The sequence below is a fragment of the Aedes aegypti genome, chromosome 1 (assembly GCF_002204515.2).
Source record: "Aedes aegypti strain LVP_AGWG chromosome 1, AaegL5.0 Primary Assembly, whole genome shotgun sequence".
Classification (NCBI taxonomy): Eukaryota; Metazoa; Arthropoda; class Insecta; order Diptera; family Culicidae; genus Aedes; species Aedes aegypti.
This window is the reverse complement of record NC_035107.1, coordinates 281,452,489-281,472,371: the sequence shown is the minus strand read 5'-3', so window position 1 is coordinate 281,472,371 and position 19,883 is coordinate 281,452,489. Positions and strand designations below refer to the sequence as shown.

Genomic DNA, 19,883 nt, shown 5'->3' with positions numbered 1-19,883 from the left:
AACAATTGAATTTCAAGAATACCGCAGACAATGCTTAAGGCTAAGCATTCCGTCATTCATTTTGACAGCCATGGATTTTGCAGATTGCAATTTCAAAGTGATAAAACTCAGTCATCCTAATTAATATTGATTCAGAAAAGTATCACTACTTGCGCTTACTTGCAGAAAGTACGCTGATATTTTTCAGCAATTTAAGTGCAAAACCAAGTGATTTTCTTCAATTCGCAATCGTGAGACGAATTAGTCTACTGGTAGCCTTAAGTTTAGGCAGTTTCCGAAGGAATCTTTTGGTTTTTATCAAGAATTCAATTATTTCAACGAAATGAGCAAATTGGTACGAATCTCGATGATAAAATCTGTCTTGGGGATACATTTCAAGCATCTTCACAAACTTTCAAGTTGACACAATGTTCAAATCCTCGTTTAAAACTAGAAGTTTATTTATACCAGCCAATACAGCACCAAACACGATTATGGAATTATTCATTATTTTCATAGAAATAAAGATTCTTTAACATAAAAAAAATTTTACAATATAGAATTCGATAATAGTTAAGACAAACAACGTTTATTTACTAAAAGTTGAATTGATATTCGTACTCTATATACACGAAATAAAATCGTGTGTCACGGTGATCAATTTCACCCGAATTTACGGTACTACACAAACGTACTTTTCAGTGCTTCTTTCTGCTTGAATTCACAATTTCCTTCCAAGAAACAGGGATCTTAAGGTGAAACAGCTTGGTATGCAACTTCCAATGTTGCATCAAAACTTCGAAGGTATCATACTTTCGAAGTGTCCCTAACCGTGACAAAAAGGAAGAGCATGGTCTAAGTGTTAACGGATAATGTCCAAAAAATAATTGAAATGAGCAATCGTGACCGTGCGGTTAGTGTCGTCAGGAATTTAGCCGCATCGAGTCAAGAAGTGTGGCTTCGTTTGCTGCTTCAGCTTGGAAAACTTTTCGTGATGAAGGTTTTCCGACTGTGCCACGTTTTTTAATCAATTCAATGTTTCAGACACGCTTTTCAAACAACGAATCGAGACAACCTCCAGCACAGATTCTTTGATTCAAGTGGGAAAACAAAGGATGCCGCCGATCGTGATCAGTATTCCCGAATTTGCTGACTTTAGGTAGATCTTGAATTCCATTTGAGAAATAAAGGTTTTCTTACAAATCGCGAGAGAATCATTGCAAACAGTTGCAGCGTTTTGCTGGAAACCCTTATGAAGTGACTTAGTTCACAAATATATTGAAGAGAAGAGCTACAGACAAAGACGATATAAAGATCTCCATGTCCCTTGCAGTTGTTCTAAATCTACTTACTTACTTTTGCTGGCTCTACATCCTTCAAGACATGACCTGCGCCACAATGTTACGCCAACTAACTCGGTCCATGGCTGCTAACCTCCAATTCCTCGATCGATGCGCTCCCCTTCGTCTTGTACCGGCCGGATTTGCGTTGAACACCATTTTTGCGGGATTGTCATTCTCACAACGTGTCCCGCCCACCGTATCCTTCCAGCTTTGGCGACCTTCTGGATACTGGGTTCACCGTAGAGTTGCGCAAGCTCGTGGTTCATTCTTCTCCTCCATACGCCGTTCTCACATACTCCGCCGAAGATCGTCCTAAGCACACGTCGTTCAAAAACTCCTAGTGCTTGCAGGTCCTCTTCGAGCATTATCCACGTCTCAAGCCCGTAGAGGACTACCGGTCTTATTAGCGTCTTGTACATGGTACACTTAGTACGGAAGTGAAGTTTACCAGACCGCAAGATCTTGTGGAGTCCATAGTAAGCACGACTTCCAGCAATGATACGTCTTCGAATTTCTCTGCTGCAGTTGTTATCCGACGTTATCAATGATCCGAGGTAGACATATTCGTCCACCACCTCGAACTCATCCTCGTCGATCGTCACGCGTCTGCCGATGCGAGCTCTATCGCGCTCGGTTCCTCCAGCCAGCAGATATTTCGTCTTCGACGTATTTACCTTCAATCCAACCCGATCTGCTTCACGTTTCAGCTTGGTATACTGTTCAGCAACCACCTGGAACGTTCTTCCGACAATGTCCACGACGTCAGCGAAACAAATGAACTGGCTGGATTTATTGAAGATCGTGCCCCGCATGTTGAAGCCCGCCCGTTTCATAACACCTTCTAGCGCAATATTGAACAGGAGGCAGGAAAGACCATCGCCTTGTCGAAGTCCTTTGCGTGTTTCAAACGGGTCCGATAATACACCCGATATCTTCACACAGCACTGTACACTATCCATCGTTGCTTTGATTAGTCTAGTCAGTTTCCCGGGAAAACCATTCTCATCCATAATCTTCCATAGCTCTTCGCGGTCGATGGTATCATAGGCCGCTTTGAAATCGATGAATAGGTGGTGCGTAGGGACCTGATATTCGCGACACTTTTGGAGGATCTGCCGCAACATAAAGATTTGGTCTGTCGTCGATCGCCCGTCTACAAAACCGGCTTGATAACTTCCCACAAATCTGCTTACCAGTGGCGATAGACGGCGGAAGATGATCTGGGAAAGCACTTTATAGTCTGCGTTAAGAATGGTGATCGCTCGATAGTTCTCACATTCTAACTTGTAAACCTTTTTGTAAATTGGGTATATTATTCCCTCCTTCCACTCCTCCGGTAGCTGTTCTGTATCCCAGATCCTGGCTATCAATCGGTGCAAACAAGTGGCCAACCTGTCCGGGCCCATTTTAATAAGTTCCGCTCCAATACCATCTTTTCCAGCTGCTTTGTTGTTCTTGAGCTGTTGGATAGCATCCTCAACTTCACCTATTGTAGGAGTTGGCACGTCTCCCTCATCCGCCGTACTGATGAAGCCATTCCTTCTGCTGTCTTGATCTTCCTCCTCTGCGCCGTTTAGGTGTTCATCGTAGTGCTGCTTCCACCTTTCAATCACCTCACGTTTGTCCGTCAAATACCTCCATCCTTATCCCGGCACAAAGCCTTTGCGGGATGCATTTAGTTTCTTGTAGAACTTACGTGTTTCTTGAGAACGATACAGCTGCTCCATGTCTTCGCACTCCAACTCTTCCAGGCGGCGCTTTTTATCCCGGAATAGATGGGTTTGCTGTCTTCGCTTCTGTTTGTATCGTTCCACGTTTTGACGGGTGCCATGCTGCAGCATCATCGCCCGCGCTGCATTCTTCTCGTCCAAAACCGTCTGACACTCCTCGTCGAACCAACCGTTCCGTCGATTTGCTTCCACGAACCCAATGGCACCTTCTGCTGCGTTGTTTATGGCTGTTTTGAGACTACTCAGCAAAATCTAGAATGCCATGATGACCCAGACAACCAGAAGTCGCATAAAAAGTTATCGAACAAAGTCGTTTATTTATACAAATTGCATCACTCTCGTGCTACATGGTGAGTGAAATCGTTCGATCGATGAGTTTCCTCACATAAAACGCTCTTTTATGAGTTCATATGTCCATTTCGTTTCGTCCTGTATACCAGTATGCAGCTGTCAAATCAACTTTGTTATCGTAAATTAAGTCGCATAAAGGTACAGATTAGTACGCAATAAAACCTGCACACTTGCATTGCATGTTATTTTCCATCATATAAAATATATACGTACATCGAATTTAATACTAGAAGTAGTACCCATTCTGAGTCTGACTACTATGTCTTTGGTACTGTTTATTAACCTAATATGACAAAACTGATTTTCAGATTCAGCATTGCGTCAAGATTACCATAGGAGACTTAAATGTTGCAATTAAAACAGACTATTGGACGGTTCAGAGCTCACTGGCTGAATGACGAGGACAGTTGATGGCCTACAACTGATAGATTTCGTCGTCTCCAAGAATATGGAAATTCGTGGCTCATATTTCTAGCATTATTTTCTGTATCGATACACCTGGATCTAACCGCTATATCGGGATAGCGAAACAGCGCCTATCCTAAACTATCCGTCATCAAAATTGTACGGTACCGACACCCGCCTAGTGCAAATGATACAATCGAGCGTCATCACCGCATATGCAGAGCAAGACGAACTTGAAGCAATGGCTTAAAATCATTGCAACATTTGATTTTGGAAACTAGCATGATTATTTAGAGTGAAATAATCGTGAAATTAGTTTTGGGCGCTCGATATTGTTCTTCAAATTGTACTAGGAGAGCTTTGTAAATCAAATAACTGCAGGAGAAAAATAAAAAAAAAGCTGCGAATGCTGTTTGTATTCATCGAATTTTTAAAAATTCTAGAAATTACAAAATGCCTAACAAAAACCCATCCCATACAGTCGGTGACAAAGGTTAGTAATCAAATGCTGTTTTTCCATACAAAATGCCCAAGTTTGGGGATCTGTTTCGCTGCTTCTAGTAGTCTCGGTTACTTACTTTTCTCTTTGACCAACCGTCCGAAACTCCTAAAAAAATAATTGAAATTAAATTAGAGCAGTACATATACACAAAACTTCCTACCAGAAGCTGAGATACAGGTTCCCAAACTAGGGCATTTTGTATGGACAAACAGCATTTGGTTGATAGCTTTTGTCACCGACTGTAGGAACCATCTTCAATTGAAATTGTTATCGACATGCTTCAAGCTTCTCTATCAAAATCAACGATTATACAGCTTCACATGTTATTTGTTTTAGATTCCTTGCCACAGAAATCCATCTATAATCCTGCGGCACACTATTTCGTGTGCCATGCACGTGTAACCCAAAATCGCCGACGAAGAGAACAAATTGAAAATGAATTCAACTGGAAAAAATATTCACCATCTCGATGAAATCGCAAAAAGCCCACCCAGTCAATATAAAAAAAACACAACTCAGCTGATATCATAAACCCATATCTTACTTGCTGATTTCGCGTTCCTTCGTCATCGTTTTCTGGAAAGCTTCCAATTTCAATTCCATCTCGATCTGAAACGACAACAGCAAGCAGTATGAACACTGGGAGGCTGGGAAACGGTTTTCAAGATGACTAAAACCGTCACGTTGGTTGTCGCTGGAGAGCTTTTCCCTGTTTCGCGTTTGCTCTAATTAAATTGAATTTTTATGTGGAGGTCCACGGTGTGTCCGGAACCGTTATCAATGAAAAAAAGACCATCAATTATTCACTCACCATTCTAAAGATAAAATATCATAGCACCCTCTCCGTGAATATGAAAATGTTTCTTCGAGTTGCCCTCTCTGGTAACTCCCGTGACAGCTACTACGTCTTTATTGCATCAAATGATCATTATTCCAAATGACATTATGCTAAACGGCTTTAAGTCAAATGGGCCCTTCAAAATGGCACTAAATCTTTGTATCACTATTAGGATGCAGAACTACTTGGGCACTTGCATGACTCGCTTTGGCATGAGGGGTTTTTCTCGGCCAAATTGTCTGAAACTTTGCAATAAGAAGCACTTCAACACGACGCATTTTGTAGCCAAATATGAGCTCAGTAGCTTTCAAAAAACTCCACTGCCGATGTGAATCAAAAGTGCCAAGAATAGGATCTGGCTTCCTACTTCTATTAGGGGAAGACGGGGTAAGAGCGCCCGCCGGGGTAAGACGGATCACACGGTGTGCCAGAAACCGTTATTAACGTAAAAAAATGTCCAAGATTTTGGCACCTACCATTCGAAAGATATAGTATTCAAGCATCTTCTCCGTGAATTTGAAAATATTTTAACGAGGGAATCGAAAGTTATCGTGATTTCAAGGGTTTGAACTGTTTTGGAAGGGATTTTTACATACTTCACAATTTTCCTCACCAGTGCATCATTATCAATTTGTAAACTTGCCAAATAACCATCAGCTCTGCATTGAGCATTCAAAACATATGATATCCAAGCATCTTCTCTGAAATTTTGAGACAATTTCTTCGAGAAAATCAGAAGTTACAGTGATTTGTATATTTACCATTATTTCTATGAAGTTTAACTAAGGGCTTATTTCTATGGCTTTGCTAAATTGATGCGCATAATTTACAAATAAAAATGTCGATAGGACTGACACTCGGTTTCCAAAAGATATAGTAGAATCTTCGCAGTTAGTTTGATAACATTTTATCGAAAGACAACATAACCGGAGTACTTTGAAGGTTTGGACAAACGCATTTGATCATTGCGATACAAATTAACTTTACAGATTTGTATTGTCTTTGTGTTGAACTTGTTTTGACTTGCCTTTCATTCAAGAAAGGCAGTGTTTCGTTACAGCATAAGCAAATGTGATCATTTTCGGTGTTTTGCTGGGCAGTGATTCGTTATGGCCCAAATACGCGTATTGGTTAATCTGAATAATTTGAAAATGGTTCTTTGTTGCTCAGTCGAGGATGGATTACTGTTTTAAATGTTCTAAATACGATTGTTCATAATTTATTTGGACAACGTTTATACTTGTTCAAACAATAGTTCAATAGTTGTTCAAATTAATTCAAATAATAAGTCGGTTATTGTCGAAATAAACCTTGTTTCATGTTTTTCAAATATTTCAATGCAACAAGTCTCATAGTCGGATTAGTTTTACATAATAACACAAGATCCTTGAATTGTTAGGTACTATAAATATCGACTTTTCATTTAGATACTGATAGTTTACGTTTTAGATTGATGTTGCATGATTCTCATCATGCAAAACCTTTGAATGGTCCGTTATCAAAGGTGTCGTCATATGGGTCTCAAGTCAAGTTTTGTACATATGAAAGAATTACTTTTTATTTTATTTTATTTTATTTATTATTTTGTTGACATTATTACGCTTGTAGGGAGATGTCACCAGTGAATATGATGCGATGATCTCTAGGACTCTTGTAATTAAGCGTTATGTTTACCAAGACGAATCCTGTAATATAACCTCTTTCCATTTTCCAAACTCCCAATGATTTCTCGTGGAAGTGCAGAGGATCCCAACGGCTTCGTCAGAGATAGCAACACGTAATACATTTATTCCATAACCCAAATTGACCTGTATTTGAACGCAGGCGGCGCTGATATTGCTTAGTACAGGAAATGAGAATTCCATTACTTACACACTGAGGGTGATGCAACAAATCCTAAGTAGCATAGCATCCGTTGGTTTCTTATACAAGTATAGTTGCTCTTGTAATGACAAAGAAGCAGCAGAGGGCGGTCAATCACGCTCTTTTATGACATTGACAAGACTTTCTTGGATTTAGTAATTAGTAAACATTGAACATACTAATTGAAAATATTCAAAATTTGCTTTTCCAAAACTTCAAAGTGTTGTCTTTTGATAAAATTTTCTCTAGCAAACTGCGAAGATGCTAGTCAACTAGTGTGTGTAGTTAACTAAATCTTCTGAATGCCGAGTGTCAGTCCTGTAGACATTTTTATTTGTAAATTATGCGCATCAATATAGCAAAGCCATATAAATAAGCTCTTATTTAATCTTCTTAGAAAAAATGGTAAATATACAAATCACTGTAACTTCTGATTTTCTCGAAGAAATTGTCTTAAAATTTCAGAAAAGATGCATGGATATCATATGTTTTGAATGCTCAATGCAAAGCTGATTGTTACTTGGCTAGTTTACAAATTAATAATGATGCACTGGTGGGGAAAATTGTGAAGTATGTAAAAATCCCTTCCAAAACAGTTCAAACCCTTGAAATCACGATAACTTTCGATTCCCTCGTCAAAATATTTTCAAATTCACGGAGAAGATGCTTGAATACTATATCTTTCGAATGGTAGGTGCCAAATTCTTGGACATTTTTTTACGTTAATAACGGTTTCTGGCACACCGTGGGATCACCTTCAGTTGTTTCATAACAAATGTCAAAAACAAAGTTTCTGCTCGTCGATATTGAATTTGATCTAAATTTAACAGATGCTCACTTAAGGATTTCGGAAGGGATTTTTTATGGAAAAACATAACAAATTACCCGTCCATGCTTTAACAGAAATGTGAAATATGCTTCGGTGAAGTGAAATATGAGTTGTAAATATTAAGCTTTGAAATAAGGCCATAGTTGTGAAAATTGCGCAAGCGGGGTAAAACCGACCTCTGTTGACGGGGTAAGACCGCCACCCCTAATTTATACCAAATAACTGCATAAACCATTTTAGAAGTTGTAACTACGTTGTACATTACTGTTCAAGTAAAATAAAATCAATTGTGTAAAAAATACAGGCCAAATCCGCAAAGTTTTTCCAAAACACCCATATTAAACACCCAAGGCAATTATAAATATATATTTAAGTTTTTTGAAATAATTAACCCTAAATATGATTTAATATCTACGTTAATCAATGTAGAATTCATAAAACATTATACTTTTCAGAATCACACGGAACTGATATACTTTTTCTCAAAATTGTGTTCGAAAATCGTGGTGGTCGCTCTTATCCCGTGGGTGGGCGGCAGTGCTGGAAAAGTTCGCATCACGAAGCAGCTCACGAGTGTATACCAACGCATAACAAACATCACAGACTCGGGATCTGGCTAGGTGTGAGTAAGCCCGCACCCGTCTGCTCGGGAGAACATGTCAAAAGAAGTAGCAACAAGCTGGCGAGCGTTTACTCGCGAGTAAGCGAGCAAGGTATGATTTATTATGGTTTTGACAGACAAATTAATTGTATAACCATCATATCGATAGTAAACTACTAGTTTGTAGTAAAAAGCCCTTGAAAACCATAAATCTCGGAGGGTAAGCAGCTTTTTTCCCAAAAGCACAATATGACTCTGAGCAGCTCCGAACACGTTCGCGAATCACTTTTTGCTTCAGTTACTCGGGAGTCGACAGATGCGAGTAAGCCAGCGCTCTGACGCTCGGGAGCGTTTGGTTTTGTTTTTGTTCCAGTTCAGATGAAACGTTCGCCACTTTCCATCACTGGTGGGCGGTTTTACCCCGTCGCTAAAAATAATCGTGATAAGACATCACTTTTTTAAAGCTTCAAGAAATAAATATTTTTTAGAAATACAACACCTGTGATACCGTGATGAATCAAAATCCGGACAGTACCAATATCCGGACACTCCAATAACATTCACTAATTTCCATATAAATTTGATTAAAAATGTGCTTTTAATTATTCACATCTGACTTGTGTAACATTGCTTGACACTTTACTATGATTTTTCATCTAGTAATCATTGGAAGAAAATTGAAAATAATAAAAACATAATTATGACCCCAGTTTGACAACGTATTTTCATGGTGCAGTTTTTGGGGTTTTAGCTCGCCAGCAAAAGAAGAGAAACTTTGTGTGAACGAAAATTAATTGAAAAGTGAATTGTTTGTGGATTTGTGGTAACAAAAGAGTGTACAAACTAGTAAATGAACAATTCGAACATGTCGAAGCGGCAGAAAGTAGTGTATAAGGATGTTTTTTGAGCGAAAAATGAGTGTCCGGGTCAGTGAACCATGATTTTAAATCCGGACGCTAAGCATTCGAGTTATATTTTGCGTGAGTAAATAACTATTCGAGAATAAAAATGCGTATTAAACCTAAAGGAAAGCTAGGAAGAGCGTATGTTTAAATGAAAATTGGATAATTGCGGAAAAAATGCTTCAATGACAATTATTATTGCAGATCATCTGATGCTAACTACAGTCAAAAAGAGTAAGAAACCGAAATATTAAATTTTCTCACAGTTAATTTTTGAGAGCATTTATATGTGTTTCCATGTGATAAGTTTAATTAAATGTAGTCTAATGACCGCATTTGAATACATTTCTTGGAAATTTATTTGAATTTAGCTTGCTAGAGTATGAGTGTCCGGAATTTGATTCAAAAGGGTCCGGCTTTTCGATTCATTCTTCTTCTTTCTAGCGTTACGTCCCAACTGGGACAAAGCCTGCTTCTCAGATTAGTGTTCTTATGAGCACTTCCACAGTTATTAACTGAGAGCTTTCTTTGCCGATTAACCATTTTTGCATGTGTATATCGTGTGGCAGGTACGAAGATACTCTATGCCCTGGGAATCGAGAAAATTTCCTTTACGAAAAGATCCTAAACCTGCGGGATTCGAACCCACGACCCTCAGCATGGTCATGCTGAATAGCTGCGCGTTTACCGCTACGGCTATCTGGCCTTTTCGATTCATATGTCCGGATTTAAAAACAAGATTTGTGTAGCAAATATAATTATTTTAGTATTTAATTCTTTATTTGAACAACAACACTTGTCATTATCATGAAGAATAATGTCCAAACGATATGCGACATGGTGGTACATTCATAAAATCAAACAAAAATGGATTGAAATCGGTATCAGATAATTTGTCACTGCTTAAGCGTCCGGGTATTGATTCATCACGGTATTTTTTGATCATGCCTAAGGCTTCAAAAAACGACACGCTGCATCGAAATAGTTATTTAGGCAACAAGTTGTATTTATCCAACTCGGCGAGCCTCGTTGGATAAATGTACAACTCGTGCTGAAAAAATCATCATTTTGCAACGAGTTGCATACAACATTTTTTGCTATTTCGAAAAATGTCGTTTCAACTGGATGGACTCTAGAAGTACAAACAAGCATTTCAAGAGAACCCACATGGGCATACAGCCATGCGTAGTTTCAATCACGTAGGCTGTGACACAATTGTACAATGTCACAAATTTTCTCGCTTCCATCGGTACCATGCAGATCTATATCCCCTATTAGAGGAATGAACAGGTAAGAAAGAACAAACAGCAGCTGACTGCAAATGCTGGACGATCCGATCCCACATCAGAATCGCCAACCTGTGTTGAAGCCTGATCGCATAACGCATCTAGACTCTAGTGAAGTGACTCGCCGTGTGAACCTTTCCATTTCACTTCGCTCGAGTCGAGACTTATCACCTTGCTATAGGACACCGACAATTCACACCTCACGCCAGACGTAGAATAAACTCAAGAATCAGATGCAATTGTACTTCTTCTGTGCGGCATGTAACGCAAGACGAGTCGGTGAGGTGTCGACTCGCTTCCATTTGATTAACATTAGTCGCCTCACGTCACCCTAGCTGAGAACGACTAGTCTTGACTCACACGTCGCGCAGAATAAGCATGGCATGAAAAGGCTGGGACACTAGGTTATTCGGTTGACGCCTACCAAAACAGTACTGAAAAGTGCTACTTTTCAGCACCGAAAAGAGTGCTGAAAAGCAGCACTTTTCAGCACTGTTTCTTTTGGTAGGAAAAGTAGGCCGTTATGTTGATCAACTTCTCAATGAAAAGTTGATTGATTTGCAACGGAATGGCAAAAAAGGATTTATTGATTCTTAATTTTGACATATAAATTGAATTGCTTAGGCGGGCGGTCTTACCCCGTCTTCCCCTACCCTCAAAGAAACATTTTAAAATTCACGGATGCTAGAAGATTATGTCTGTCGGACGGTGGGTGCAGAATTGATGGTCATTTTTTCGTTACTAACGTTTTCGAACACACCATGGACCATGTCGCACATTCAGCGATTGAAAACCCGACAGATGCCTACAATGTCGCACTCTCAAAGACACGCATTACTTACTATCAGCTTGGAGGCAGCATGGAGATCCGCGTCCAGGTTCTGGTTCGTCACAATCAATCCCTTGAACTTGTCCTCCAAAGCCCGTGCTCGGCTCTCCGATTGATTGGTTTTGTCCCGCTGCTGCTCGAGCGAACCCTTCATCTGCTCCAGCTGCCGCTCCAGGGCACTAATCCTACTTTGGTAACCCAGTCGGAGCGCGTTCATTTCCTGTTCCACCCTCTGGGCCGCCTGTTCCATCACCTGTCCAATGGTGGTGGCGAGAAAATCGCACTCCTCCCGGACGCCTTTTTCCCGCGCCGCTACCGAGTTTTTCTCCTCGATGGCCGTATCGGCAATCTGCAGGGCTTCCTGCACTTTGATTAGAGCTTGATTCTCCCGGCTCATATGTTGCCGGGCCAAAGCGTTGGCCTGATCCAGAAGCACCTCAAGCTCGGCTTTTTCCCGCATGGTTCGTTCCAGATCAGTGCCGAGACGCGATTCCAGCGAGTGTCGTTCCTCAACGGTGGACTGCAGCTTCTGGTGTTCCGCTTGAAGGGCTGCATAAGTAGGGAAGAACGGTACAAGTGGATTAGAATCGATCCGAATAGACGACCCAGATGAACGATGACGACGGGGCAATGAAATGAGAAAGAGAAAATACGGCTTTCATTAGCATGCATGACACTTCCTTTCAAAGTTTTTAATTGATCCAGCTGGCAACGGAGGGCTGCCGAGATAAAGTACGATATGAACGAACAAACAAGTGAAGGAAGGCGTTGCATCAATGCGGAATTGAATTTTAATCCATTATGCTTCTAGCTAGTGACATGGGCCTTTGAAAGTGTAGCAGAAGTAACAGTGTAGAACATAAGATTTTTATTGCACTTATCATTCATCAGTTCCACGAAATCTTAAACCTTATATCTTGTTTCAGAATGATGCAACGAACTTTAGCAGGACGCTTTAGATGTCTCGACGAAAAGGAGCGAAAAACTTGGAGATTGTAGTGAGAAAATTCAGAAAAAGCAGGAAGTCCTCGAATAAGCTAAAATGGGCATATAGTATGCATGTGCCTTAATTAGGATTCTTTTTCCTCAACGAGTTCATGAGTATTTTTGAAGTATATTTCCTATGTATTCCAGCAACAATTCATTTGGGAATTCCTCAAATGAAAAATAATTTCACAGATATCTTTTCAGGATTTCCTTCTGTATTTTTCCACATAAGACATTTCCTGGAATCTTATTCAGGGGTCGTCCAAAAAACGGCAGGGCTATTTTTTTTTAGAATTTCAGACCGTGTTGGCGTATGAGGTAATGATGTCCCAATCGAGGTAATGACAATTGGTTTAGTGGTGTTCAAGGTAGTGTCATAGAGTTTTTCGTTGAATTGATGCCTGATTTGTGTGTTTTTGATAGAATGAAGAATATGTTTACCTCAAACATTCCATTTATGTGATCTGTTGATTGAGGAATAGCGTACGGTTATTATCACCAACGCCAAAACCGAACGCTCTGCTGAATTTCAAAAACTTGTTTTTGCTTGCAATGAAAACGTGCCCCTTTCGACAGGGTCAAGGACCTATCAACCCGCTTTCAACGGTCAACTGCACAAGCCAAAGCAGAAAACTCGCCTCTAATTTCAAAACACGAAGCGTACGCTTCGGGGTTTTCTCAGTACAAACGAACAGAGAATAATTCACAAATAACAAGCCATTGCTACAATCCCCAAAAAATGAACGAAAAAGCACTGAGAAAATTATGAACCAACGTCTTCTTGGAATTATGCCCCGCACCGTGCAAAACGCCCATCTCCCCACTATTATCCCCCCGAAGATTTTTTACCACAATCCTCCATACTCTGACCATTTTCTTTGTGCCGGGGAAAATTCAGCTCGCTGTTGAAGTTAAAGCTCAATGAATAAAACAGACCTACTCGTTCGCCACATCGAGGCGGGCAAACAATGCGTGCGTAATAGGGTGCGGCTTATTTTTCGAACGTTCTCAAAATCAAAAGATCGTGCGCTGTTCTGTAATTTAAATCACATTGGAAAGGAAATCTCACAGTTACACCAAAAGGATTAAGATTCAACAATTACTCCAAACACAAATTCAATTAATAAATACCCTATCTAATCTATAATATTAATTCATTTGGTATCAATTTTCTTATATTTTTTAATCGGGTTACTGATATTTTTTTTTTTTTTTTTTTGACAAAACTTTTTTGTCACATTTCACATCACATTTGTCTAATACAAAAACTTGTTTTATTTAAGAGTAGTTTTCTTATTTTTTCTCAATTTTACTTGGAAAAATAAACTTTGATCATAACTTTATGTATATTTAACTCCTCTACCAGCAGCTTCATGTTTTACCGTCAACAAAAATTTCAAATCGCGGTAACCTTCTAGTTTTCGATATTTTTGCACCATTTTTCACAAGTTCTCAAAAAACTCTTCTAGTTTTAGAATCTGTGTCAAAATTGATCGTTGGTCATCTGGATCCGGAGGTATTCCAAAATTCCTTGGGGGACCGACGTGATAACCATAACCCCCGTTGATTTCTCAGGCTACAGAATTTTTATCGTATTCGGATATTCAAAAATCGTATTCGGATATTCAAAAAATGAAACAATTTGGTCCAGCCGTCTTTGGGTAATGAGCATTTATGTTTCTGGTACCACGCTGGACAAATAAAGATCTTGAAACCTCTAAAAAACCCCATATCGTAATATTCAGATTTCTCCAAGAATACCGAACCGATTTGTATGATTTTTTCAGAGTAGCTCCTTATAACCTGGCGTTGTATAGTACACATTTTATTTATTTCATAAATTGGCCAAAAACAAAATGGCTGTCAAAGGCATTTTGTATGGAGAGTGTCGCTCCCCCAAGGAACATGGGAATATATTCAAAACTAGAACACCAATGATTAATATCGACACGGATCCACAAACTAGAAGAGTATTTTTTGAGATCTTGTAAAAAAAATGGTGCAAAAATTTCGATAAACAAAAAAGTTAGCGCGATTTGAATATTTTATAGCGGTAAGAAATGAAGCTGCCGGTAAGGGGTTAACCAATAAAAAACCATCTATCATTTCTATAATAGGGTAGGTGTACCAGCTATCGCACTAATTAGAGTGACATTTCAGATATGTTCAATTTCAATTTATGGACTATTTAAATATGAAACCTACCAGATATCTTCTTCTTATTGGCATTAACGTCCTCACTGGGACAGAGCCTGCTATTCAGCTAAGTGTTCTTATGAGCACTTCCACAGTTATTAACTGAGAGCTTTTCTTTGCCAAAGTTGCCATTTTCGCATTCGTATATCTTGTGGCAGGTACGATTATACTCTATGCCCAGGGAAGTCAAGGAAATTTCCATTACGAAAAGATCATGGACCGACCGGGAATCGAACCCAGACACCTTCAGCATGGCTTTGCTTTGTAGCCGCGGACTCTAACCACTCGCCTTAAGAAGGTCCCACTATCAAAACACATCAATGAAAACATTCAGATGATTCCTTGTTCTGTCAGCTTCCGGATGACGAGATTTCCGAGACGGAACAAAACATTTCGCCAGAGATGTCATCAATTTAAATGAACACGCCTCAAAATGCGACCGATGAGAATGAGGCTGCCGACAATAGTGACACGGACATGAGATGTTTGAAGCGTTGTGAAAACGTTTCCAAAATGTTTTCAACGGGTCTGTCACTATGTAAATCGATAGAGGATTGACCTGCGCATGAATGTAAACAGACAAGTACTTAATTAGTCTGCTGATATCCGGGAAAATAATAAAAAAGCGGTATCGGAGTAGATTGCTAACAATACGCAAATTCCCCATTTAATTATAACAGTAATTACTGGGGCGTCCGATGTAAAAACGGTCTTCGGCAAAGTTGTAGCTGATAAATGTATTTTACAGTATCAACGTAATTCTAATCTCCAAGACCACATGGGCAAATACTATGACCGATTGAATGAATTGGTTGCTTTTCCCATAGTAATTCGTATATAAAAATTTAGAGGGCTTGTGCAATCTCAGTTTTCATCCAAATGAGCTCAAATTTTGGGGGGACACTCAGAATTTAATATAGAATCAGGAGCAAAAACGATTTTTTGAACCACTCTATAAATCTGGAAAGAAATCCATGCAACCTGTAAACTACTAAAGCTACCTATGTTTACAGTGCGTTATAGACTGAGTGATCGATGGAAGCAAAAGAACATTTCGGGACCTCGAAGAAAGGAGGAGGAGGAACAGATTGTTGAATGGCTAATTGGGATGCAAGAGCGCGGGTACGCGATTACAAAGAATGCTTTAAAATTCAAAGTTCGAGATTTTTTATCAGCTAATGCACGGAAGACACCATTCCAAAACAATCGTCCTGGAGAGTTTGGAAATATTCCGGAAGTTTGGTCATGAGAGGTGCATTACAAGCGCCTGTTATAATGGGATATTTTACTATTCTAGTAAGCAAACATTTTGCTGCATTTATGCGTCGTGATCCAGGGTTTTCTCTGCGAACTCCGGTAACAGTATCTTCTGCAAGCGCCCAAGTTAGCGAGGGAGATATTCGTAGCTGGTTTCGCTCCATTAGCGGCTGGTGTGATGATGAGAATGATATGTTGAACATTTTGGATTGCCCGGGTCGTGTTTTAATGGTGATGAAGCATCCTTTTATTTACACCCAAAGTCCAAACAAGTTCTCGCCAGGACTGGATCGTCTACGAGGTCGCACAAAAAACCAGGAAAGCAAAACGTTACGGTTATGTATGCTTTTATGCTAAATTAGCGCACGGTGTGTTTCGTAGAACAAGTTTATTACAAAAAAATAGGTAAGTCTGAAACTTCTCCACAATAAAGTCTAGGTTTCACGCGTTAATTTGCTGCTAAAACCAAAATAATCGGTCGGGGGGTCCAGAGTAATTTTTTTGACGTAGAACTACGTCTATCTTCTCTATACAGGAGTGAAATTGGAATTTCAAAACCAAGAGCGTTACGTTGGCATGAAATATTTTAAACGTTTATAACTTTTCGCTGGCTTAACGAAATTTCTTGATTAGCACCTCAATCGAAAGACAAGACATCAAAGCTTCATGTCGTTTACTTACTGAATCCCAAATACCTGTTCAAATAGTTTAATAACTGTTTTAAAAGAGAACATTGATATCAAGCAAATCTATAAATAGGGGTGGCTAGAGAAAATTTGACGTCATTTGCTTTTCACTCTCCGATTGGCTCGCATCTCAGCAAGCGACAGATCGGCTGACCGGGCGTGCTTCTCAGGCACAGACATCGATAGCGAAGGGCGCCCCCGTTTGTCTTGCTTCGCTCAAATCAAACTGTTGAACGAGCGAGAGAAGATGCCGTCCAAAGCTAAAGCCATCACCGCTGCCACCGCCAAGAAGAAGAAGAGGAAGCAGTCCGCAGGAGAATTTGCGGTCGAACTGTGAACACGGTCGGGCGAGCCATTCTCGCTTTGTGGATCACCGCTTGTTTGCGTTCACCCAGCCATCGTCATCGCCGCCGCAAATTTCATCGGCCAAGGAGCTGTTGACCCGCGCTTCAAGATTTCGACTCGTGATAAAATCAGCATTGGTGGTCAAGAAGCAATCCCGTTAGGAACAAATACCAGAAGCCCCCTGAGTTGCTGGTCCGAGGAGCTGCTAATCGAGCGTCGGACTAATGTGATCGCTCTAGATTTCAAAAGTGAGCAACGTTTCCAGCAACGAAACATTCAGCTGGTTCGTCGTATAAGCAAATTACTTGCTCAAATTTAGCTAACAAAGCCATCGGCCCTTTTCAGGGCCATCAAATTTGTGGAAAAGAGTTAAGGACATATAGGAAGGAATCCATGTCATGGCAGTAGTCATGGCTTCCTCACACATACAAGCACATTTGTGTATCGTAACCCAATTTATCTCAATAGGCCAGGAGAAGTGGATGAACTTGTCATTCATTTTTCTGTCAAATCTCATACAAAATCTACTTTTTCTTTGACAGAAATTCACTCTAGGTGAACCACTTCCCCTGGCCTATTTACACCCCTTACCTGTGATTAATCGTCGGCTAACTGCTAACCAAACATAACTCCTGTTTTTACTCGTAATTTGATCACTTGCTCTCTGAATCTCCTGAACCGTGCTTGTTTCTTACACGGAGGGCGGGGATTTCTACGAATGTTTACATTTTCACCCGCGGGACAAACGACACTTTTCATTCAATTCTTAAGCTTTTCACTTCACATAGCACATTCAGCAGCATTTACTTGTATTCTTTACACAATAGTTATTAGGTGCTTGCGAATTTTCCGCGAAAAATTGCATAAACCGAGAAGAACCGTGGTAAAACTATTCGCTCCATCGCAAAATTGGTATTTTTTTATTTTTCTAAATGATAGTCGAGTGCGCGCTGTTCTATGCACCTGTTGCTGTGTGCTTATACTGTACAGTGTTGTCAGAATCGATAGATGGTGTGCATAGCATATTTCTTATGTCGTTTTTAATATCTTGAATAAACAATAAAATGACTGGCAACCAAGGCGTAATTATGTGTTTTTCACTAGCACACGTGCATGAAGGCACACATATACTTTAATACTAATATTTTTGGATTCAACGGAGTTTCACCTTAAAAGAAAAATATTTACGACTTCTTATATTCCTAAATAAATTTCACAGCTACATACAAAATTTCATTTGTCATGAATAATTTATGACTCAACAATTTGAGATTGTACTCGCAGACGCTGCTGCAGTGCCGTCGGGGTGAGTGCTCAACATTTCACAACGATTGTAAAATAGAGTGGCATTTCCAACAGCGCCTTTTATGTTCCATATTTTATGGGAACACTTTGATTAGGAAAATTATCACATGTAACAAAATTGCGACATATTTAGAATGCTTTTGAAAAGACATTCTCATTGAACAATTGTAATAATTTTGGCACCCATGGATCAGAAATTTACCTTCATAATAAAGAAAACTATTGATTATCAATAGCTCGTATTGAATATTTAGGGAATGTCAATCATTCCAACAATTCATGTTCGACCAAATTCTCACGTATTAGCATTCTCCGCAATTTTTAAGTAATTCCAAGCCCAACAAATTATTGGCACATACCCATTTCCCAGATTGGTCGATCAGAAAGCGAAGAGCACAAAAGGGAGGAGCATCATCTGCTATTCTAAGGTTATAAAACATGCTGCCTTCGTCGAATTCAGTTTCATTCCATTTCCGCTTTCGAGCTGGTAAGAGCTCCTCCGAACTTGCTTAGCGAGAAGTACCTCGCTTCTAGAATCCTGCTGAGCTGTTAATCCAGAATCTGGTTTGTGAAATCGCTCAAGATTTCAAGATTGAGCTACGTTTCCAGATTTCAACTAAATCCCTGTGATCCGCTTTCCTGTTGCTGTTGTGCACTCATGAAATATTCAGCTGGTTTGTCGAATAAACAGAGAACTTATTCACATCTTCTTATTCTTCTTCTTCTTCTTCTTGGCATTAACGTGCTCACTGGGACAGAGCCTGCTTCTCAGCTTAGTGTTCTTATGACACTTCCACAGTTATTAACTGAGAGCTTTCTTTGCCAAAGTATCCATTTTTGCATTCGTATATCGTATGGCAAGTACGATTATACTCTATGCCCAGGGAAGTCAAGAAAATTTCCATTACGAAAAGATCCTGGACCGACCGGGAATCAAACCCAGACACCTTCAGCATGGTTTTGCTTTGTAGCCGCGGACTCTAACCATTCGGCTAAGGAAGGCCCCAACTTATTCACATGCATTTGCAATTTTTCGATTTTTCATACAAAATGATCAACATTGGTAAGTTAGATCTCAGTTATTTATGGACCGATTCGAATGAAACTTTCACAGAGCATCAGATATATCTTGAATTTAAACATAGATTTTTGAATAATTTTTCCAATCACGAGTTTATAAGTAATAACGGTTTGACTAAAGTGTAATTTTCGACGAAAAATTCAAAACTTTTTATCTCAAAATCTGATAGCCCTACACAAAAACTGTCTTCAGCAAACTTATTCATCTCGTCAAAATCTACAACTTTGCTGAAGATTCCATGAAGCTATTCCTTCTATATGTTTAGTTATGTCAATTATAAAAAAAATCGTCAAAAAATTCATTTTAGTCAAACCGTTACTGCTTTTCAACGTGTGATTGGAAAAATCACTCAAAAATATATGTTAAAATTAAAGTTATGTCTGATATTCTGTGATAACATCATTCAAATCGGTCCATAAATAACTGAGATATAATTTATCAAAGTTAGTCAGTTTGCCTGAAAAAAAAAACCAAGAGCGTTACGTTGGCATGAAGTATTTTGAACGTTTATAACTTTTTGCTGGATCAACGAAATACCTTGATTAGCACCTCAATCGAAAGACAAAAC

At 39.5% G+C, this 19,883-nt stretch overlaps 1 protein-coding gene across 1 annotated transcript in view; it reads right to left on the bottom strand.

Moving 5' to 3' along the window:
• The window catches only part of LOC5577195 (trichohyalin), a 55,282-nt gene that overhangs the window by 15,332 nt on the left and 20,067 nt on the right, over nt 1-19,883 (bottom strand). Inside the window, exons 3-4 of the mRNA XM_021837983.1 lie at nt 11,472-12,007; nt 4,855-4,919 (exon numbers count right to left, since the gene is read on the bottom strand). Of these exons, the coding sequence (XP_021693675.1) occupies nt 4,855-4,919; nt 11,472-12,007 (601 nt within the window). The remainder of the gene's footprint in view (nt 1-4,854; nt 4,920-11,471; nt 12,008-19,883) is intronic.